This window comes from Castor canadensis, chromosome 2 (genome assembly GCF_047511655.1).
Source record: "Castor canadensis chromosome 2, mCasCan1.hap1v2, whole genome shotgun sequence".
In the NCBI taxonomy this organism is placed as follows: domain Eukaryota; kingdom Metazoa; phylum Chordata; class Mammalia; order Rodentia; family Castoridae; genus Castor; species Castor canadensis.
Genome location: NC_133387.1, coordinates 87,437,315 through 87,455,554, shown reverse-complemented (window position 1 = coordinate 87,455,554; position 18,240 = coordinate 87,437,315). Strand labels below are relative to the sequence as shown.

The 18,240-nt window shown below is 40.0% G+C and overlaps 1 protein-coding gene across 3 annotated transcripts in view; it reads right to left on the bottom strand.

The window, feature by feature from the left end:
* Window positions 1-18,240, bottom strand: part of Creb5 (cAMP responsive element binding protein 5) — a 403,062-nt gene that overhangs the window by 324,744 nt on the left and 60,078 nt on the right. For all 3 annotated transcript variants that reach the window (XM_074065197.1, XM_074065198.1, XM_074065196.1), the window contains exon 2: window positions 4,692-4,763. In XM_074065197.1, coding sequence (XP_073921298.1) covers window positions 4,692-4,745 — 54 coding nt within the window. In that variant the 5' untranslated portion in view covers window positions 4,746-4,763. The remainder of the gene's footprint in view (window positions 1-4,691; window positions 4,764-18,240) is intronic.

The following is an 18,240-nucleotide window of genomic DNA, read 5'->3' as shown; positions in this document are numbered from 1 at the left end:
TGATCTCAAAGAGGATATGAATAAACAGCTAAAAGAGCTCAAAAAGAATAAAGGATAAAACAGAAAGAGGTAAATAAGCACTAGTGAAGATATTAATATACACACCAAGGATCTGCTATGTCCTAACACCTGGCTAATTTAAGGCAACTTCTTTAAAAAAATAGTATTCAAAACAGTATTATTTTACAAAGTATTTTCCCAAAAAATAGCTAATAATGGCAGCGTGACAAAATTAATTTTTCCTGTTTCTTCTTTTCACATGAGAATTTCACATCCAAAATAAGAAAGTAGATTTAGATCTGAGAAGCACTGGAATTTTGCAAAACCATGTGGAGTTTTCCTCTTGTAGTTACTGTTTTACATAACAGTATAAAATTAAGTTTATGGCATGATAAGTATGCTAGACATTATCTATAGATTAACCAAAAGTAGGAGAAATGCATGACCTAGAAAAGAATTTTGATTCATGTCAGACTTTGGAAAAGAACTATATGCCATGCTTAATTATCTGACATATACATCTATGAATGTACACCATGACACATGTATAGTATGTTTTTGTTTATGAAGACCTGGTCCCATCCATTATCTGATTTTTTTATAATTATGCATATGATCTCATAGTAACACCACAAATTGTTTTTAGTATTGTATACTTTGTACAGTATAATAAACCTATATTTATTTTTACTTTTCAGTTGTCAAAAATGCTTCTCCTCCAAATTTTGGCTGTCTGACTTCTGGTTACATATAAGACCAGAGTCCTAGTTTTTCTGTCAAAGCCTCGCAATTTTTATGATCTATATGTACATATACATAATATCAGCAAACAACATGGTAATAGTCTTCATGTCATATTAATAAGTCATTTTGATTCTGTAAAAAATAGCCTAAAGTAGAAGGTAGGACTTTAACCATAGTATTTTTTTTTTTTGAGAGAGAGAGAGAAGTTCTTGCTGCATAGCCCAAAATTCATGATCCTTTTGCCTCTGCCTCCTGAGTGCTGCAGTTACTGTGTGCTTGCAATACTGAATACCTTCCAAACGAAATAATACAAAGTACACTGTGGTTTTTTAATTAGGTAGGAAAATAGAAATTTTCTATTTGTAAATAACTGAAGGGTACAGTCTACAACAGATACAGAGTTGAGAGTTACTCAGAACATGGCTAATGCAGGGGCTAAGGAAGAGTGGAATTAACATTGGACTCTGTAGGATTAGAAAAGAGCAAGAGAAGTTCCTTCTTACTTCTGAGACAAAGGTAACATCTAAGGTTTTGAACTTAGAAAATCTCTCAGGCATCACAGGCCATTCCTAATAAACTAAAATTTCTTTCTAAGGGGAAAGGGTAAAAAGTCCTCCCATCTCCCCCCTGAAAAGTGGGAACACTGAAAATTCCCATAATTCTCACTTATTCCTTTCCAGTTCTCAGCATCCTTTCTTCTCTATTGCAGGTTCCCAGGCTGTGAGATGTCTCTAAGGCCAAGACCATGATCACAACAACTGACTTGACCCTGAGTTCCTCATATTCCACTGGGAATACCTTGGGACCTCCGGATGATGGCTACATTTTCTTAATTCTGACTCCTCTTCAACTGAAAGATGGGCAGCAGTTTATCAAGAAAAAAGAAACACTTCCACATTAAATGGAATCACTGAGTTTTAAATGCGTAGTTGCATTTAAAGTTGTGGGAGAAACTTGGAATTATCCTTTAAAATCAGGAATCCTTGTAAGTCCTCATTTCCCATGTTTGTTCACTCAGCCTTGTCAAAGAAATGACTAGCTCCTTCACCAAACTGTTCAAGAGCATTCAGAACAGATCCTGATCAAGGGCTGGGGATGTAGTTCAGTGGCAGAGCACTTGTCCAAGCGTGCATGAGGCCCTGGATTCCCTCCCCGGAACCACACACACAAAAAACTTTTAACTGAAAAGTAGAGCCTGTTTATTTAATGTCATAGATAAAAATTACCTCCTCCGTCTCAGAATTTGCATAAGACTCCATGGATCCCCCTTCCTGTCTCTGAGGAATGAGCAAACCCAGCCTGCCTCAGGATGCCCTACCACCTCGGATCTGCTGGGCAATTGTCCTTCAAGCCTTTATGCTTTCTCCTTCTTTCTCACTGGTTTCTGTCCCTTGACTAAGTCCACCGTGCGTGGCAATCCTTTAATTCAAACCAAGCTGCTTCCCTCCCAGGCTACCATTAGCTCACACAGCTTCCCGGCACTGCCTGCTGCTCTTGAAAGAGTCCTCTATGCTCCCACCTCGCTTCCTTGCCGCCCACTCACTCATTAATCCCTTGCAATCAGGCCTCCGCCCCTCTGCTCTCTCCTGGGTCGCTGTTGAGAGCACCTAACTGCCAAACTCAACAGTCTCTCTTCAGTCCTCCAACTCGCCCAGCTCCAGCAGCGTCTGACACCAGTGACTGCACGTCTGAGGCATTGGTTTATTTATCCCCTGTCGACTCCCAACAGGACGAAAGATGGCTTGATGCAATACATCAAGTAGAGTAGGAGAGCGTCAATTAGAAGTGTGTGGACCCAAAAGAGAAGGGGTACAAAAAGAAGCAAGATCAATGCCAAAATGCAAACCACAGGCAGTCATTTTCAATCATGGGCAATTTTGTCACCCCTGGGAAAGCTGGCAATGTCTGGGGATGTTTTAGGTTGTCACAACTGTGGAGTACTAGTAGGATCAGGTGGGTAGAAACTAGGGACACTGCTAAACATCTTACAATGCACAGGATGGCCTCCACAGCAAAGAATTATTCAGCTCAAAATGGTAAGGGTGCCCACTTGGGAAATTGTGCATGTGGCCCAGTGATTTATGTAGCTGTCATCTCTCTGACTTATTTAAATAGCAGATGTGATCAACAACTCTTCCTGGAGATACTCTTGTCTACTGTCATTCACTCTGGATATTGTTGGGAATCCCAACTCGCCCTGAGCCCTCCTTTTCCTTCTCTGGGTCTTTGGAGATTCCGCTGCATTAAATACCCTTCCTTAGAGGAGCCTCCCCACGTAAAGTCAGTTCCCCTATTCTATGTGTCAGGGTAGCCTCTGGTCTTGCTTCACAAAAAAGTCATAATTGACTAATCAATCGATGATTCATTGCGTGGTCACAGATTTGATGCCTAGACTGGAAACTCTGTGAAGATAGGAAAGGGACACATGTGTCTGGGGCTTTGCTGTTTCCTGAGGGAAACCATTGCTCCTGACACATTGTAGGTGCCCCAAAAGTACATCGAGTGAATGGAATTGAATAAAACTTAATGTCTCACATCACAGCCCCAGCAAAGCCAACAGCTCCAATTATCTGGTTCCCATTGGCTGTGGAGAATTTCCTTTAAAGAAACTGAGTAAGAATCAGATTTACCTTATTAGGGACAGTTTTACCAGTTAGTCAGTAAGGCGACATTCTGCATTCACCATGGAGAGCCCTGGTCTAGCCCAGGATTTCCTCCATTACCATCAAACTATCTGTGCTTTCCTACTGCTTCCTGCTTCAGAATGACCTTCAACACCAGTTTGCTTCAAAATAATTTTTCTCTAGAGCCTTTCCGATTTACAAGTTGGACGCAAATGTTAGCACATATGCCCTGGGGAAACTTTCAGACCCTGAGCAAAGCACTCTGGTTGCTGCTCAGTTAGCAGCTGTTAACACCAGCAACAACATTTTGTGTTTCTATGGCTTCTTCCCTCCAAAGGCTCCCAAAATCCTCCACACACCTATAATAATGAGGGACCTTCATGATCATCACCTCCCATCTGACTCCTAAGCGTTGCTCCAGGCAATTCTGCCAACCCTATCACATACACAGGCAGGGGATGGGTAGGCCTTGGTTCCCGTGAAATGGCTGGGCAGGTAGAGAAAGGATGTAACTACCCACATTAGCAAGATGCTTAGGTTCTAAACTTGTCCTATGTCCCAAAAATGAAGATCATGTCATTTTCTATACATGGAAATGATTGGAAGGTGGAGAGACCCAAAGGTCAAGAGTAGAAGAAGTCATCATCAAGTTCCAAAGATAAAATGCAAAACTCTAATTTTAAAACTCTAATTTCTTTCAAAGAGATAGTTTCTAGCATAATAGTCTTAGTAACAGCAGCAGTATTGGTAATAAACACAGGCATTAATTCAACACCTACTACGTGCAGGCCCTATAGGAAATGCTCTACAGACAGTATCTCATCTAATTCCCACACTATTTCCACTCAATGAGTCATTAAGAGATTCAGCCTAGTACAGCATGCTATCTGTCCTCCTTAAAATAGATACTTATGGAAACTGTAGGTTCTAGAAGACTTATAATGGGGTTCTTTTGCTCAAAGAGGAAACAAAACAAACTAGAATTCAACCTCTACCAGTAAAGCCCAGTGAGTATTTGAGTGACTTCTGTGAAAGTAGGCACCCTTCTTCCCCTTTCTGAAATGACAGCCCTGCAGAGCTGATGAACAGGCTGTATCTGGCTTTCTTCAGGGGAAGTTGGGATGGAAATGTCCAACACTGCTATATTTCAGGGGTAAGAGGAAATAGAAGAGCGGTGAAGATGGCATTCATGACATCAATGGTTGGGGAGACTCTAGGTAAACAGGAAAGCCCAGGCTGACATGACTGCCTGTGAGAGTAGCTTTCTTGTGGAGAGGCAGGTGTACTCATTATAAGCCAAGCTCAGAGGATCCACACACTCACCTGGGAGCAGCCTGGAGCACTGCAGACAAATGGCCTCTCCTGCTCCAAATTCATCTTGGATTCCTCATAAATCTTTAGGGTCAGAGGGAGAGGGAGGAAGGAAAACAGAAATCCGTGAGTATTTTTTGCTTCTACCTGAGGCATATGAGAAAGATGACTGCTCAGAGCCCCCTTCCTCCACCAATTCCCAAACTGGACAAGGTAAACATGAATGTGAGTGAACACTGTACTGTGTGGATTGTGAATCACAAAACCACGTGGACTATACTTTCTTTAGCATTTAGGAGCACTTGAAAGGTAAATTTGACTACACTCAATATTTGTCTAAAGCTGAAGTTCATTGACTCCCCCACTCTGAGTTCCCACTGTGCTTCCTTGCATGCTTATTAAAGAGAATGCTATAAAGATGTCACAGCAGAAATCCTGACTGTAGGAAACTACCTGGTGGATGTTACTGCCAGGTTAAGACCCCACCTTCCCAGGAGGAATCTGAGGTAAATCTCACCCCATCCTTCCTCAGTTCTGCAGACAGCTTGAGGGCTGAGTACTAAGTACAGCTAGAGGGCACAGCCTCTGGGCTAATCAGTCCTCAGTATAAGGATCAACCTTGAATAAAATGTTCAAGGATACCCCATGGTCACCCCAGCAAGCTTCAGGATTACCAAGGGATATACAAGTAGCCCTGGAACCAGTTCACCAAACATACTGGTGGCGAACCATGGTCTTAAAGTCCATTAAATTTTCAGGTGTTCCATGAGGCCTCAACAAAAATCCTCCAAGTTGTACAGTGAAAACAGAAACAGCAAATGAAGAAAACATTTTCTTTGGATATTTTGTTAATTTGGTTTTATAAACTGATTTGAAATGAATATGAGATTAATGCAGCTATCTCTCTGATCTAGACAAATTATCTAGAACATGGTAGTTTTAAGGCAAATAAACCTATAGTCAAACACAGATTAAATTATACTGGAGTCTTTTCTTAGGTAAAAGTTCAATTCTAAGTGTGTTCATTAGGCAAATATGTGGTCAAAATTACTTTTGCAAGCCCTCCCAAACTCCAATAAAAGTATAAAACACATGGTTTTGTGATTAACATAAAAATCACAGGAAGTACTATACAAATTTAAGTTATATAACTTAGTTTCTAAATCATACCAATTTTTTTAGCAGTTTTAGAGGTGAATGTACATAATTTCATGGACCGTTAGTGGTGAGTGGCTCTATTCCTGAATTAAAACCTACTGTTTTGATTCTGAGCACAGGAAGCAATTCGCTTCTTTACAATGCTACTTGTAGGTGATTCCGTTGGCACCTTCCTCCTGAGAGAGGGAGCCCAGCTTGAAGTCATGGAAGAGTCCCCTTTACTGAAAGAAGCTTTCTCATCTTTCAGCCAAAACCAACTCTACTTCATATATCTTACACCTCTTTCTCCAAAGGCTAATGTAATTGACATGTATTTTGGGAAAATGCATACATAATTTCACTTTTCTGAAACAGAAAACAACAGATCTGTCTTAGATAGCATTGTCATTTAAATATTAAAAAACAAAATTAAAGAAACTTAAAAAGGTAGGACCTCTTCAAACCATGCTTCTTCATACAGTTTTCACTGTGCAATGCCCTTTTCACTCTTCATTTGGAACAATTTCCCATTGGTTTTCTATTAATACAGTGATTCACAATAATTGACAGCTTCCCTGGATTAAGCATTATTGTATGAATTCCCTTGCTATATTATACTTATTCTTTGCTTAGTATATGGAGTTAATTTTTCTCCTTTTTACTACTTTTCTTTTTTTAGTTGCCATTATAATTGCACATATTATAGGGTATAGGGTAAAAGTCAATAACATATATGTAATAGGTAATGATCAAATCCGGGTAATTCACATTTCCATCCCCTTAAGCATTAATCAGGTCAAGTATTTGGACCCTTCAAACTCCTCTTCCCTAATTGGTCATCACTTATATATTAGGTTCTTATAAACTAGAGCCACCCTACTATATTTTGTTTAGAAGAAGAAGAAACCCCACAAATATCTGTGGAAACTTTCTGCTTGCCCTTGTCTAAGGACAAGTTGTGAGCAACTAAAATAACTTCTCGTATCTCATTGCTGCTAGAGCTTCCCTTCTCCCCACTCTGAATGCTGACAACTTGCTTCTAAGTTTCAAAATAGTGACTTTAAAGCAGAGAAAATGATTTTTCCTAAGTAGAATAAACACAGAGTAACAAGGTTATCCATTAATTAACTATGCCAGGTTTTTCTAGTAAAATGCTTTTCTGGAAATTCTGTCTCTGAAGGCCTGGTCTACTTGGCCACTGCCAGGATATTTAACTGATTCATGCCACAATGTCCCCTCTTTTACAACAGGGGTATCAATATCCATTTTTAGCTCTCTTATTCCTGAGTCTTATTGCTCATTTGGGAGTCTGTAAGACATTCGCAAATTATAGAGAAAGGGCTGTGTGTCTAGATATGTGTATTTGGAGGTAGAAGTTTGTGGATAAATGCTAACAGAACTTCACTCTAATATGAACTATTCCTTATGTGTCAAATTGCATGTTTTAATTTATTCCCCTATTTGCCTAGGTGAATCTTTCTTGGATGCCACTTGAGAGCTTTATTTGCTAATATAATGAAAGAGTGACACTTTTACCAATAAACATCAAGATTACATGGCAGTGAAAGTTCTATATATAACATTTATGGCCTACATCAAAAAGTAATAATGAGTGATAATAATTAAATTAATGCCCAAGCAACAAAACTGGCCAGGCTGGAAGTGCCACTGCTAAAAGTTTAAGGAATCCATTAATAAACCAAAGTGAGGAAAGAGATTGACCAACTTGAGGCTCAAAAAGTAATTATACTGTAACCCCAAATCCACCCCAAATCTTGACCTGCCAAAATTTCAGGCCCATGATACTAACAGTTTACCAATTCTATTTGACATCAACGTTGGGTACCTTATCTTAACTATTGGGTAAAATTTATGTATGAGCCACCACAAATACTTTAGAGTTGTATTGATACTAGAGCTTAGACATGTGAATCTCCACCATACAGATATATTCTGTTTTACTGCGCCTTCATGGTGTGGATACTATATTTAGAGGAATACGATCAAGGTAATTTCTATCCACTAAAATGTGTCAGTAAAAGAATTATGCCTCAGGAGATGTAATTTGAGAAATACAGTCTATCCTTAAGCCATTCAGAGTTTAATCATCAGAAGATTCTACTGGGTTATTATTATCATTTTATTGGTTTATTGTTTTAGATATAAATCAATCAAAATCAATTTTTTACCTGATCTGCAATAAATATAGGCCAAACATGTTTGGCAACATAATACTGGAATAAAAATCTCAAGGTTAAAAAATGGCAGTTGCTAATATAAAATAAGATTTAAGTGATTAATAAGGTCTGGAGTGAGTGGGTGTGCATATATGTGTGTGAACCTCAACTGCTTTATTTTGATGCTCTGAGGTTCCCACATTTCGCCACTGCAAACAGCACTCCCTTGCTAATTCCTTTCTGTGTAGGTGTTTGCAATTCGTTTACAAAATGGTACCACTCTACCACGTAGGCCTCATTACTTTTATCAACCAGTATGATCTGGTCTGATATGTTAGTCAAGACCCATGGTTTATTTTTATGGTCTGTTATTATGGTTCCTTTCTAGCACATATTGTAATAATTATTCTCTCAGACTCCTTCTAAAGGGCTGAATGGATTCTTTTATCATCCATCAAGTGGGGCAAATTGCTCAAAGTTTTAACCAGGCTGTTCCAAATTCAGTCCTCAGAAGTCAGGCTCATCTTCTCATTTCCCAGTCAGTTGTTTTACTGGCTGTGATTTTTTTTTTTAATAAACCAAGTTGGGCTTGGCAATCACCATACCAGACTCCACTGCATAGACCTTGCATAATAGGCGTTCAATAAGTATCTGTGGAATGGATAATGAATCCTGACTCATCACAATAAACCACCACAAACAGCCTGCCTGTTCTCAACTCCACAGGCATGATTCTTGAACTTTTCTGCTGAGAATCAAGGTTTCAAAATCAAAAGATTGTATGAAACACTCCCTCTACCTGATCCCAAGAGTTCTCCCCAGACTTCATGAAAAAAAAAAAAAAATCAAAGCTGCTTTTGGTGAAAACAATGGAGGTATCTAACTTGCATTAAATTTCATATGAAAATGTATTAATTCATTGTAAATTCAAATTGAACCTATTAATACTGACATTGAAAACATAAAAGCTGTCTGCTTGCCATGTGCAGGCATATATGACCCCCATAGAGCACCCTTTGAAAAACACAGAGTGATGCCAGTATCTTTGGTTAAAAAAGGCCATAATTATGGCAAATGCTCTCATCACTTAATAGTTTTTAAATAGTACTATTTTTTGTTTCTCTTTCCCAAAATTCAGATCCAATGCTCAACTAAAAGAATGGATCGTGAACCTAATTTCCCCTCAAATTTTTGGAAAACAGCAAAAATCCTAATAACCAACCCTATTAATGCACGAAGTGAGCTGAGGTTTTTACAGCTGACAAGGAGATGACAGGCTTGAATTACAATTCAAACTCTCAACTGCCACTGGATTCTTCTGGCTGCAAAGTGAGCAAGAATCTCTCTCTTTGTGCAGGACTTGACCCCTCAGATTCCTGGTCTAAAATGGGAAATTCGTCCACAATGGCTGATGCAATCAATCCATTCAAAGGCTTTGCCAGTCATTTAGGGATATACTGAGAATTACCATTTCAGGAAAGGCAAACACTGCAAAAAACAAATGTTACTGAAAACCTAGGTTGTCTACACAAAATATACCATGTATTTTAAACTTAAGTGTAATAACTCAGTTCAGAGGGAGAAAAATCAACATCGTCTTGCCAGCCAAGAGTGATACTTCTCCCATCCAACTCATAGGCATCCACAATGGATCCTCAACCAACGTCCACCTCCAATTTTACTAGAATGGCACAAATTTCCCCCAGTGGTAATGGATAGATTCATACAATGATATGGAGTTTGGAATAGTAAGGCACTAAAAGGATTAATCTGAAAGACTGACATGTGCTCTGATCAATACCAAAAGTTATAAGAACCTCAAAGCTGCAAACTGAAGTTGTAAGTTTCAATGAGCACCAACATATCGATATGTCTCCATCAGCTTTGGTATTATTAACCTAGCCATAAATGCACTCAAGATTGAAAGGGGGTTAGATTTTAATACTGATGTTAAAACATCTGCCAGCATTTATTGCCCTTCTGTGAGTGTGGAATGAGTCTTCTTAACAGGACTTATGTGAAATGAACCTTGCTACCTTGGTGAGCTTACCAGGCCCCTGCAAGGGCTCCAGAGGAGGAAATGGGTCCTTTCTAATGTGCCCAGGACAACTGACAAATAGGAGCAGTTTGAGTCAGTTGTACTGGGTGACACTCTTTCTGAAGACAAAAATTTTTACTTAATTCAATTTGCAAAGAGAATAGCCAGTTTGCACTTTGTATTTCCGCAAAAAAAAACCCCAACAATTTCTCATAATGTATTGTTCAGAAAGGCATGGAGCCACACACAGCAATAACGCAACACACATTCATCCAAAATACAACTCTATTTTTATTTCATTCTTGGTGATTGCCTCTTCTTTCACAGCAAGGATGAAGGAATGCTTCTTCCCACATATGGTTGGCTGTGTTAGGTTTGGGGTTAAGACTTACTTTCTTTGAGAGGAATACTGTAATTTTTATTATCTTCTTTCCTCCTCTGTAAAACATCACCACTGTAGCACAACAATGTAAAACAGTACCAAAGAGGTATTATTTGAAGAGAGAACTAATCAAAGCTAATTGAAAAGAAAATCCTTTACACTTCAAATATGTCTTTGCTTTTCAAACCTAAATATTGTAAACTCAAATAGAAAAAAATAAATGCCCTTAAATTTCAGTTCAAGGAAATCAGTTATTTTGAGAGTGTATCTTTGTATATCTCTGTGTAGCTCTCTGTGTCTTTATCATTCTTGTGTCTTCTCTGTGTGTGTCTTTGTCTTGCTGTGTAAGTTTCTGTCTCTCTTTGGGTGTCTGTCTCTTTATGTCAGCCTGCCTATCTCTTTCTCATACACACACACACACACTCAGTAGTGTTCTCACTAGCGTTACTGGTAAAAAGATTGGGTGGGCTTGTTTCCTGTTTCAGTGTTATTCTTGAAGTGGGCTGCAGTCAGAATCTGAATTTCATTGAGCTATTATTATTTGCAGCTGTGTGACCTTTTTAACCCTGCTTTAAAAGTGACATTGCAGCCCTCAAGCTTGAAACGCCTGAATGCTACAAAGTTTTCAAACCAGAGTTTTATACAAGGAACAAGACCAAGAGTGAGACTGTACCTTACAAGTGACAATTTCATCAAAGGTTGGTGTGACTGGGATGTGTGTCCCTGAGCTATTTATAGCCAAGACTCTTCCCTGGAAAGGCACAGCCTTCCCATACCTCTGTGGTTGAATATTACTATTTCATTCAAACCAGAAGAAACTCCCGGGCATTAAAAAGTATACCACAGTTCAGTCTCCTGCAGCCTGAACCAGACACCTCTGTAGGATTGTGTCACACTCTGTCATGCGTAGGGACTATCAAAAGTTCCCTTCACGGGAGGCTCAGTGTTCCCAGAACGAAGGATTTCCACACAGCTTTTATCTCTGGAAACTGACCCAGATCTTGCACTCCAAAGGAGGCCCTTCCAGGAGAAAGTACTAGGGGCTCACGTCCTCTCCTGGACTTCTGCAGGGGTTGTGGATTTTTTATATGTGGCCTTTATACCGTGTATGGGAAAGCATTCCAGTGGGATTGGGTTTTCATATGTTAGATTCCTCTTTCTTCTTTTTTTTTTTTTAAGTGTTCCATATGTTTCTTTAGCTATGAGCCCTTTTTGAAAGCTACAGGCTAATTTTGACTTTTGTTCTGCCTAATCCTGTCTTATGGCTTTCCTTTCTGTGGGTTCAACAGTTCAGCACACACTCACTCAGCACAGTGTAAGGCACGAGAGGTGCAATGGTTCTGTGCTGAGTATGTGTATTTAAGTCCTGTTTCTGTTCTTGTTCCTATGCTGTGCAGTGTACTTTTGCAGAACACATTCCAACTCTAAGAAAAGTGTATCTGACATGTGCGTGGTTAACAAAACACTAGCATAGAGGGCTCCTGGCTTTGAAGGAAATATTGAATGTAACCAAATGGCTTTCCTTATTTCTACTCAGATTAAATGCAACCTCAGAAAAGGTGCTCAGGGCAAACTCTTTTCCTTTTTGCCTGCTCTCATTATGAACAAAAAGGAAAACAGGAAAATTGGAATAAGAGTGAATCAGTTTAGGATGAGATTGTTATTTATCTTTTTTTTTTTTTTTGGCAGTACTGGGGTTTGAACTCAGAACCTCACACATGCTTGGCAAGCACTTTACCACTTGAGCCACTGCCCCAGCCCTTTTCAGGCTGGGTATTTTTCATGATAGGGTCTCACAAACTATTTGCCTGGGGCTGGCTTCAAACCTTGATCCTTCTGATCTCTGCCTCCTAAGCACCTAGGATTACAGGCATTAGGCACCCACGCTAAGGGACATTGTTATTTTTACCTTTCCAGTTGCCATTTAAGTAATTGCTCATGGAGACCTAAGAAGAAAAATCTATGAGAGCAAAGAAATTAAATGCAAAAGTGGGTATGATCTTCGTTCAGGTCAAAAACCACTTGCCTTTGAGAATGAAACAGCTGGACAGTTTTTCTTCTCCTTCTTTGCACTCCTATAATAAAACTTGTCTTTTTTAGAATTATAGTACATTCCCAAATAGGACTACTCTGTCTCTAAGTAATTATTAATACATTTTAGATGTGTTTTATTTCTAAGCTATTTTTAAGTAAAATGACCATTTTAAGATAGTCTAAAACATTACAACTATTTTGTCTTGATTTTCTTTTCACACACGCTAATAAATGATTTATTGGCTAGAATTTTCTCTGTATTTTTATTCTGAATAAGTACTCTTGCATCTCTAGACAATATATGTTTGATCTGTCCTATGTAGTAGCTAAAATAATGCGCAAAACATCTGAGAATTGTTCTTCTTGTGTGTGAATCTGAGCTACAAAATGTGTGAGGCTGTGCAGAAAACATGTGGCTATTATGCCCGACCTCTCTGCTTCCAGCAGAACTGGTAAGAGACTATTTCATATCATTATTAAATCTTATGGTTAGTATTATTGGTGTGCTACTCAAAGGCATTTGAGAATGACCCTATCAAAATGGATGCACCTGCTCCTTTGCTCTAGCAGAAGGCTAGCAATTAAAGAAGCCTCAACTGTATTCAGAGCCTGCTACTTGAACATTGGGTTAAAAACCTACCCAAAGACTTGATTCCAATTCCTAAGGCACCTTGCTTCAAATATCAAGTGTGTGAACCTTTGATAATGCTAGTAAATCACTTAAAGGCTATGTTGAGGCAAAAATCTCATGTCATCCAAAGAGTCTGTTATTCTACCAAGGTCCCCTTTCTAAATATCAGCAACAAGTCTATTTTCATCTGCCTTGCTAGAGATGGCATTATTTCCTTGTGTGGGTCAGTGAAGGGATTTGGAAATATGTGAGGGCAATTTTTAGTTGCTACTGGTCCTGAGGGTTCATCACTGACATTTAGCAGGTGGGACCAGGTCCATGAACTACTCAGCCTGCACAGAATGGGCAGTCCTGTGCAACACTGTCACTTCCTGACCACCATCCAGTAGTGTTAGCTCTACGCAGACTAATAATAGTATGAGCACTCACTGTTCCTAATCCATGTTCCCAGGCATATGGTAAAAGGCAGAGAAGAATGGGCCGATAAGAAGACTGAGGCGATAAAAATAAACACAGCGTGCAGGAGAAGAACTGAAAGTACAGAGCTAAATGCATAGCCATGTCCTTCTACTTTAATAAACTCAAGCAGGCCAGCCACATTGACTCAAGCCTGTCATCCCAGCTACTTAGGAGGTAGAGATTGGGAGGATCACAGTTTGAGGTCAGCCTGAGCAGAAAGTTCACCAGACCCCATCTCAACCAATAAAAAGCTGGGTGTTGTGGTACATGCCTGTCATTCCAACTATGAAGTACAAATAGGAGGGTTGCTGTCCAGGATAGCCTGGGCATAAACACAAGACCCTATTCAAAAAAATAACTAAAAGCATAAAGGGTTGGGGGGGTGCTTGGTTTTAGTGTTAGAGCACCTGCCTCAAAAGTGCAAGACCCTAGTACTATCAAAAAGACAAACAAAAAATCCCTCAAAGTTAAGCTTAAGATGTGACTAGATTCAATGTCAATTAAAATCTTAAACAAACAAAAATGTCTTTTTTCAGAAACAGAAGACAGGAAGGTTGTGTCTGGGGGTTGGTACCAGTGAGAGGGGTGAGGATATAAGGAAAGGGTGTAGAAAGGTGAATACGGTGGACATAATATGTACTCATGTGTGAAACTGGAAAAATGAGACCTGTTGAAACTATGTGGGGAGAGGGATAAAGAACAGTGATAGAGGGGGTGAATTTAACTAAGATATATTGTAAACACTTTTGTAAATGTCACAATGCACCCCCAGTATAACAATAATATGGTAATAAAAAAAAAACTTTATGCACATTCAAAACAAGCACGTGAACTTGTCATTCCCTCTTAGTGTGAGGAAGGGCTGGGGTCTCCTGCTAATATTTTAGCTAAGCATGACCCTGCCCTTTCTGGTTCACCCTACAGAGAAGAGAAGTGATTGAGCTGGTATAAACTAGAATGGATTTCTTTTTAGGTAACTTCTCTGGTTTGGCCACCAGTAGCTCCCACTCTCCAGATAATTCACGCCATTATGAGCAGTACGGATTCAACAGGACCAAAAGAATCTTTGGCCCCAGGTGGAATCATGGTGCCTGCCCTTATGCCTTCTCACCCTGTAATAGCCTTCTTCATTTCTTATTGTCACTGGGAGGAGAGCTGTCACATGGAGCATGTTTTCCTTTCTTTTTCACTCAAGTAGAAGCCATCACAAGTTTGCACGTCATATTTTAATGTTGCTCTCATCATTGGCCATTGGATCATAGCTGACTTATTAGGGGAACACTTACCTCTTAACCAACGTCTCAACAAGAAAGCAAAATGAGCCAAAAGAAGATGAAATATACACAAACACATGGACATATAGATGTAATATTTTTCTTTTTGACCTGTTCAGTTTTCTTAATGAGAAATTGATTTTATATACAGAATATATATGTATATATTCACACACAGACATTTGATATACAGAATATATGTTCATACTTCTTACAGAGATTATTTCATCCCCATAAATTAAATCAAGACTCAAATGCCAAGTCTGATTCTAATGGGCCACCACAGGATGCTGACCTCACAGGAGGCCGGGTAAGAACACCTGGGCCCACCTTTCTGCACCAGGTTCCCCCCAATTAAGGATCATTCAACTTGCATTTTACTAGTGTAATAGGCATGCTTTGAGGCTCACTAGATCATTGCCACATACCAAAAAAGTACTTCATGTCTTTCTCAACTTCCTATTAAACAAAAGAGTCTGTCACTAAGGTCTAAGAACCCTCTAAAACACCCTGAAAAAGAAAAGGCCCTTTCCTCAGATCCCCCACCCACGAGAGGTGAATGGTGAACCAGACTCCAATTCATCAAAGGTCCCCGACAGTGACAAACAAACAGCCCCCCATCCCCCAAGGCTCTGAGCCCCAAACAACAGCACTCCACATCAGCATGGAAAGGAAGAGGGCTTTTTTTAGTGCTCCTGCTCGCCCAAACCTAGGAACCCTCTCTCAGCATGAATGTGGTATCTTTGCTCAGGGTCAGAGGTCAGACCCTCAGAAAGACCCTGAATCTGAATTCTTCCAAGACAGAGAGAAAAAGAGGAAAGATGTACACACAGCTCCCAGTCGGATAGGGAGTGGCATTGGCGGGAGAGTAAATGACATTCTATTGAAAGGCTGAGTAAAGGGAGGGGAAGAGGCTAGACTCTTTCTGGGGTATTGTTCACAGGCTGCTTCAGGCAGTGTGGCCTGTGGACAGTGATTGATCACCTGCCACAGTGAACCTGTTCACATGCGACTTGACCTCAGCATGCATGGGGTAGATGGAAACCCAAAGACACTGGTCTCATTCATTTACTTCTTCCTCACAAATAGCCTCTGCCTCTGAGCCTCTACATCCAGCAGGGAGGCCAGGTGTGTGCTGTACCTATGGTAGAGGGTAGGCTTTTAAAAGTTATGAATTAGCTTTAGTGGAGTGCTACAAGAGTTCAGAGACCATGGGAAAGGCAGCTCTTACATGAACTACATGGATTGCCACTCGTCTCCTCTCATAGCTAAATATTTCCCATAATATTATGTCAATTCAAGGAGTGCGTGCACATACAGGTGCAAATTTTTCATTGTATTAGAAGTAAGGGCTTTATGCATTTGTTTCAATTTAGGCTTTATTTTGCCAGATAAGTAAGTCTGCGTTATTTGTGGGAAGCCTAACATTATGACCAGGAAGCCAAATATTCTGTTAGAAATCAACATTCAAGCCTCAGCTCCCTTGCTCACTAGCTGTGTGGTCTTGGTCAAATTACTAAACTACTCTGAACATAATCTTTCTCATTATAACAAGAGAATATAGACAATATTGGCACTAACTGACTTCCAGGGATGTTGGGACAGTCAAATGGGATGATAGACTCATGGTTTATGAAGTGCTATGAAATGGTAATTACTGTTATTATACAGTCAGCTTTAGTGCATATTGCTGTAGAGGTGCTGAATGGCACAAGAGTTACATCTGCACTGGACAACCTGTGTAGACTGGAGATCCCCAAGGATGTGGGGTGATCTTTAAAGAGACTCTGACCTCCTATGATTCTCTGATAACCCCGCAATTAACAAGCAAATCCTTATCTACCAGCTTTTTTACTTGAAGGCTCTGAGTACCATTGCTTTCTTTGTCACAAAATAGAACCGTGATACTGAGGAAGACTTCAAGGTCAAGCCTGTGTTCAAAGCCTGGCTCCTTGAGAGACATACCAGTCAACCCACACCTAGCTACACGTTTTTGTTTGTTTTTCATTCCTTAGCATCGGGCTCTTTTTAAATAATGACAGTAATGTCCACTTTTCACAGCTGTTATAAAAGTGAAATCATTGCCAGCCTACAAGTGGGTTTAAGAGGTCACTTGAGCCTGGGATAAAGTGGCTAAAGAAGCCGAATAGCTTGGCGCATGTTGCCCTGGGCTTTTAGGTGCTGAACTGCACATCTCTGTTTATCTTCCCGGGGGGAAGCCATGCAGGGAAAGTGCTTGGCTGGCAAATCCGGGTCCTCATTTGTTCTCGCTGCCCTGTCCATACAGGCCTGACCTAGTCACCAGGAAAGGTAGAGCTCTAAGCACTTTGGATAGGCTGAGAACCTTGTACCTTCCTGTCAGCTAGGACCAAGCTGGACCATGACATGTTCCTCATATCCACATACCACCTGGGCTTTCATTTCATTTTCATTTTCTTTAGCAAACTACATTTTGTTCAATCATCTTAATGCTTGTTATTATTCTCACTCTTCTTTATTCTCCCCCATATTTTTATTCCCCAAATATCCCATGTGATATTTAAGTTAAAAACCATTTCTGGCCAGGCGCCAGTGGCTCACACTTATAATTCTAGCTACTCACGAGGCAGCGATCAGGAGGATCATGGTTCAAAGCCAGCCCAGGCAAATAGTTCGAGAGACCCTATCTCAAAAACCCATCACAAAAAAGGGCTGGTGGAGTGGCTCAAGGTGAAGGCCCTGAGTTCAAGCCCTTGTACAGAAAAAGAAAAAAAAAAAACTATTTCTGAATAAGACCTGAAGAGCATGACAGCTGTAAAAAAAATTAAAAAAGGAAGTCATAAACTAATCAATGATCTTCCCATTTTTAACACCTTGAGAGAGTGTGGGAAGAAACAGCAACATTTCCAGAACTCAGGGAAGGAAATTAAACACAAATTATCCAAGCTCTCTATCCCTAAAATCAGGTCACCTCCCAAAGCAGAAAGATGTAGACACATATGGAAAGACTAGTAGAGTTTCTGGTTCTAATGCTGGAGAGGTGTCAAAATTTCATTTAATGAACATGAGTCTTCCATGTACCATGGCATCCGATGTGTTCGCTACCTCTAATCTAGAAAAGCGCTTTTTCTCATGACTGAAGAAAGCCATGGTGTCTGGATCAGTTTTGATTTATCTTCTCCACTAAGTACCTCTGTGGGGAACACAGCAGAGTCCCACAGCTTGGATATGGGTTAAGGTGGCAATATTCCCAATCATTTCCAAAGCCCTGTCCCACCTTTGCATTCCTGACATCAAAGGATTTCTGCTAGTCTCAAAGCGATAGGATTACTTAAGTAGGGACCCAAATTCATGTTTGTAGGATGCATCATGGACCTCTGACACAAGCTGTAAGGAGTAGTGTCATAGTTATTTCCTCCTCTGCCCTCTACTGTTTCCAGAGTAACAGAA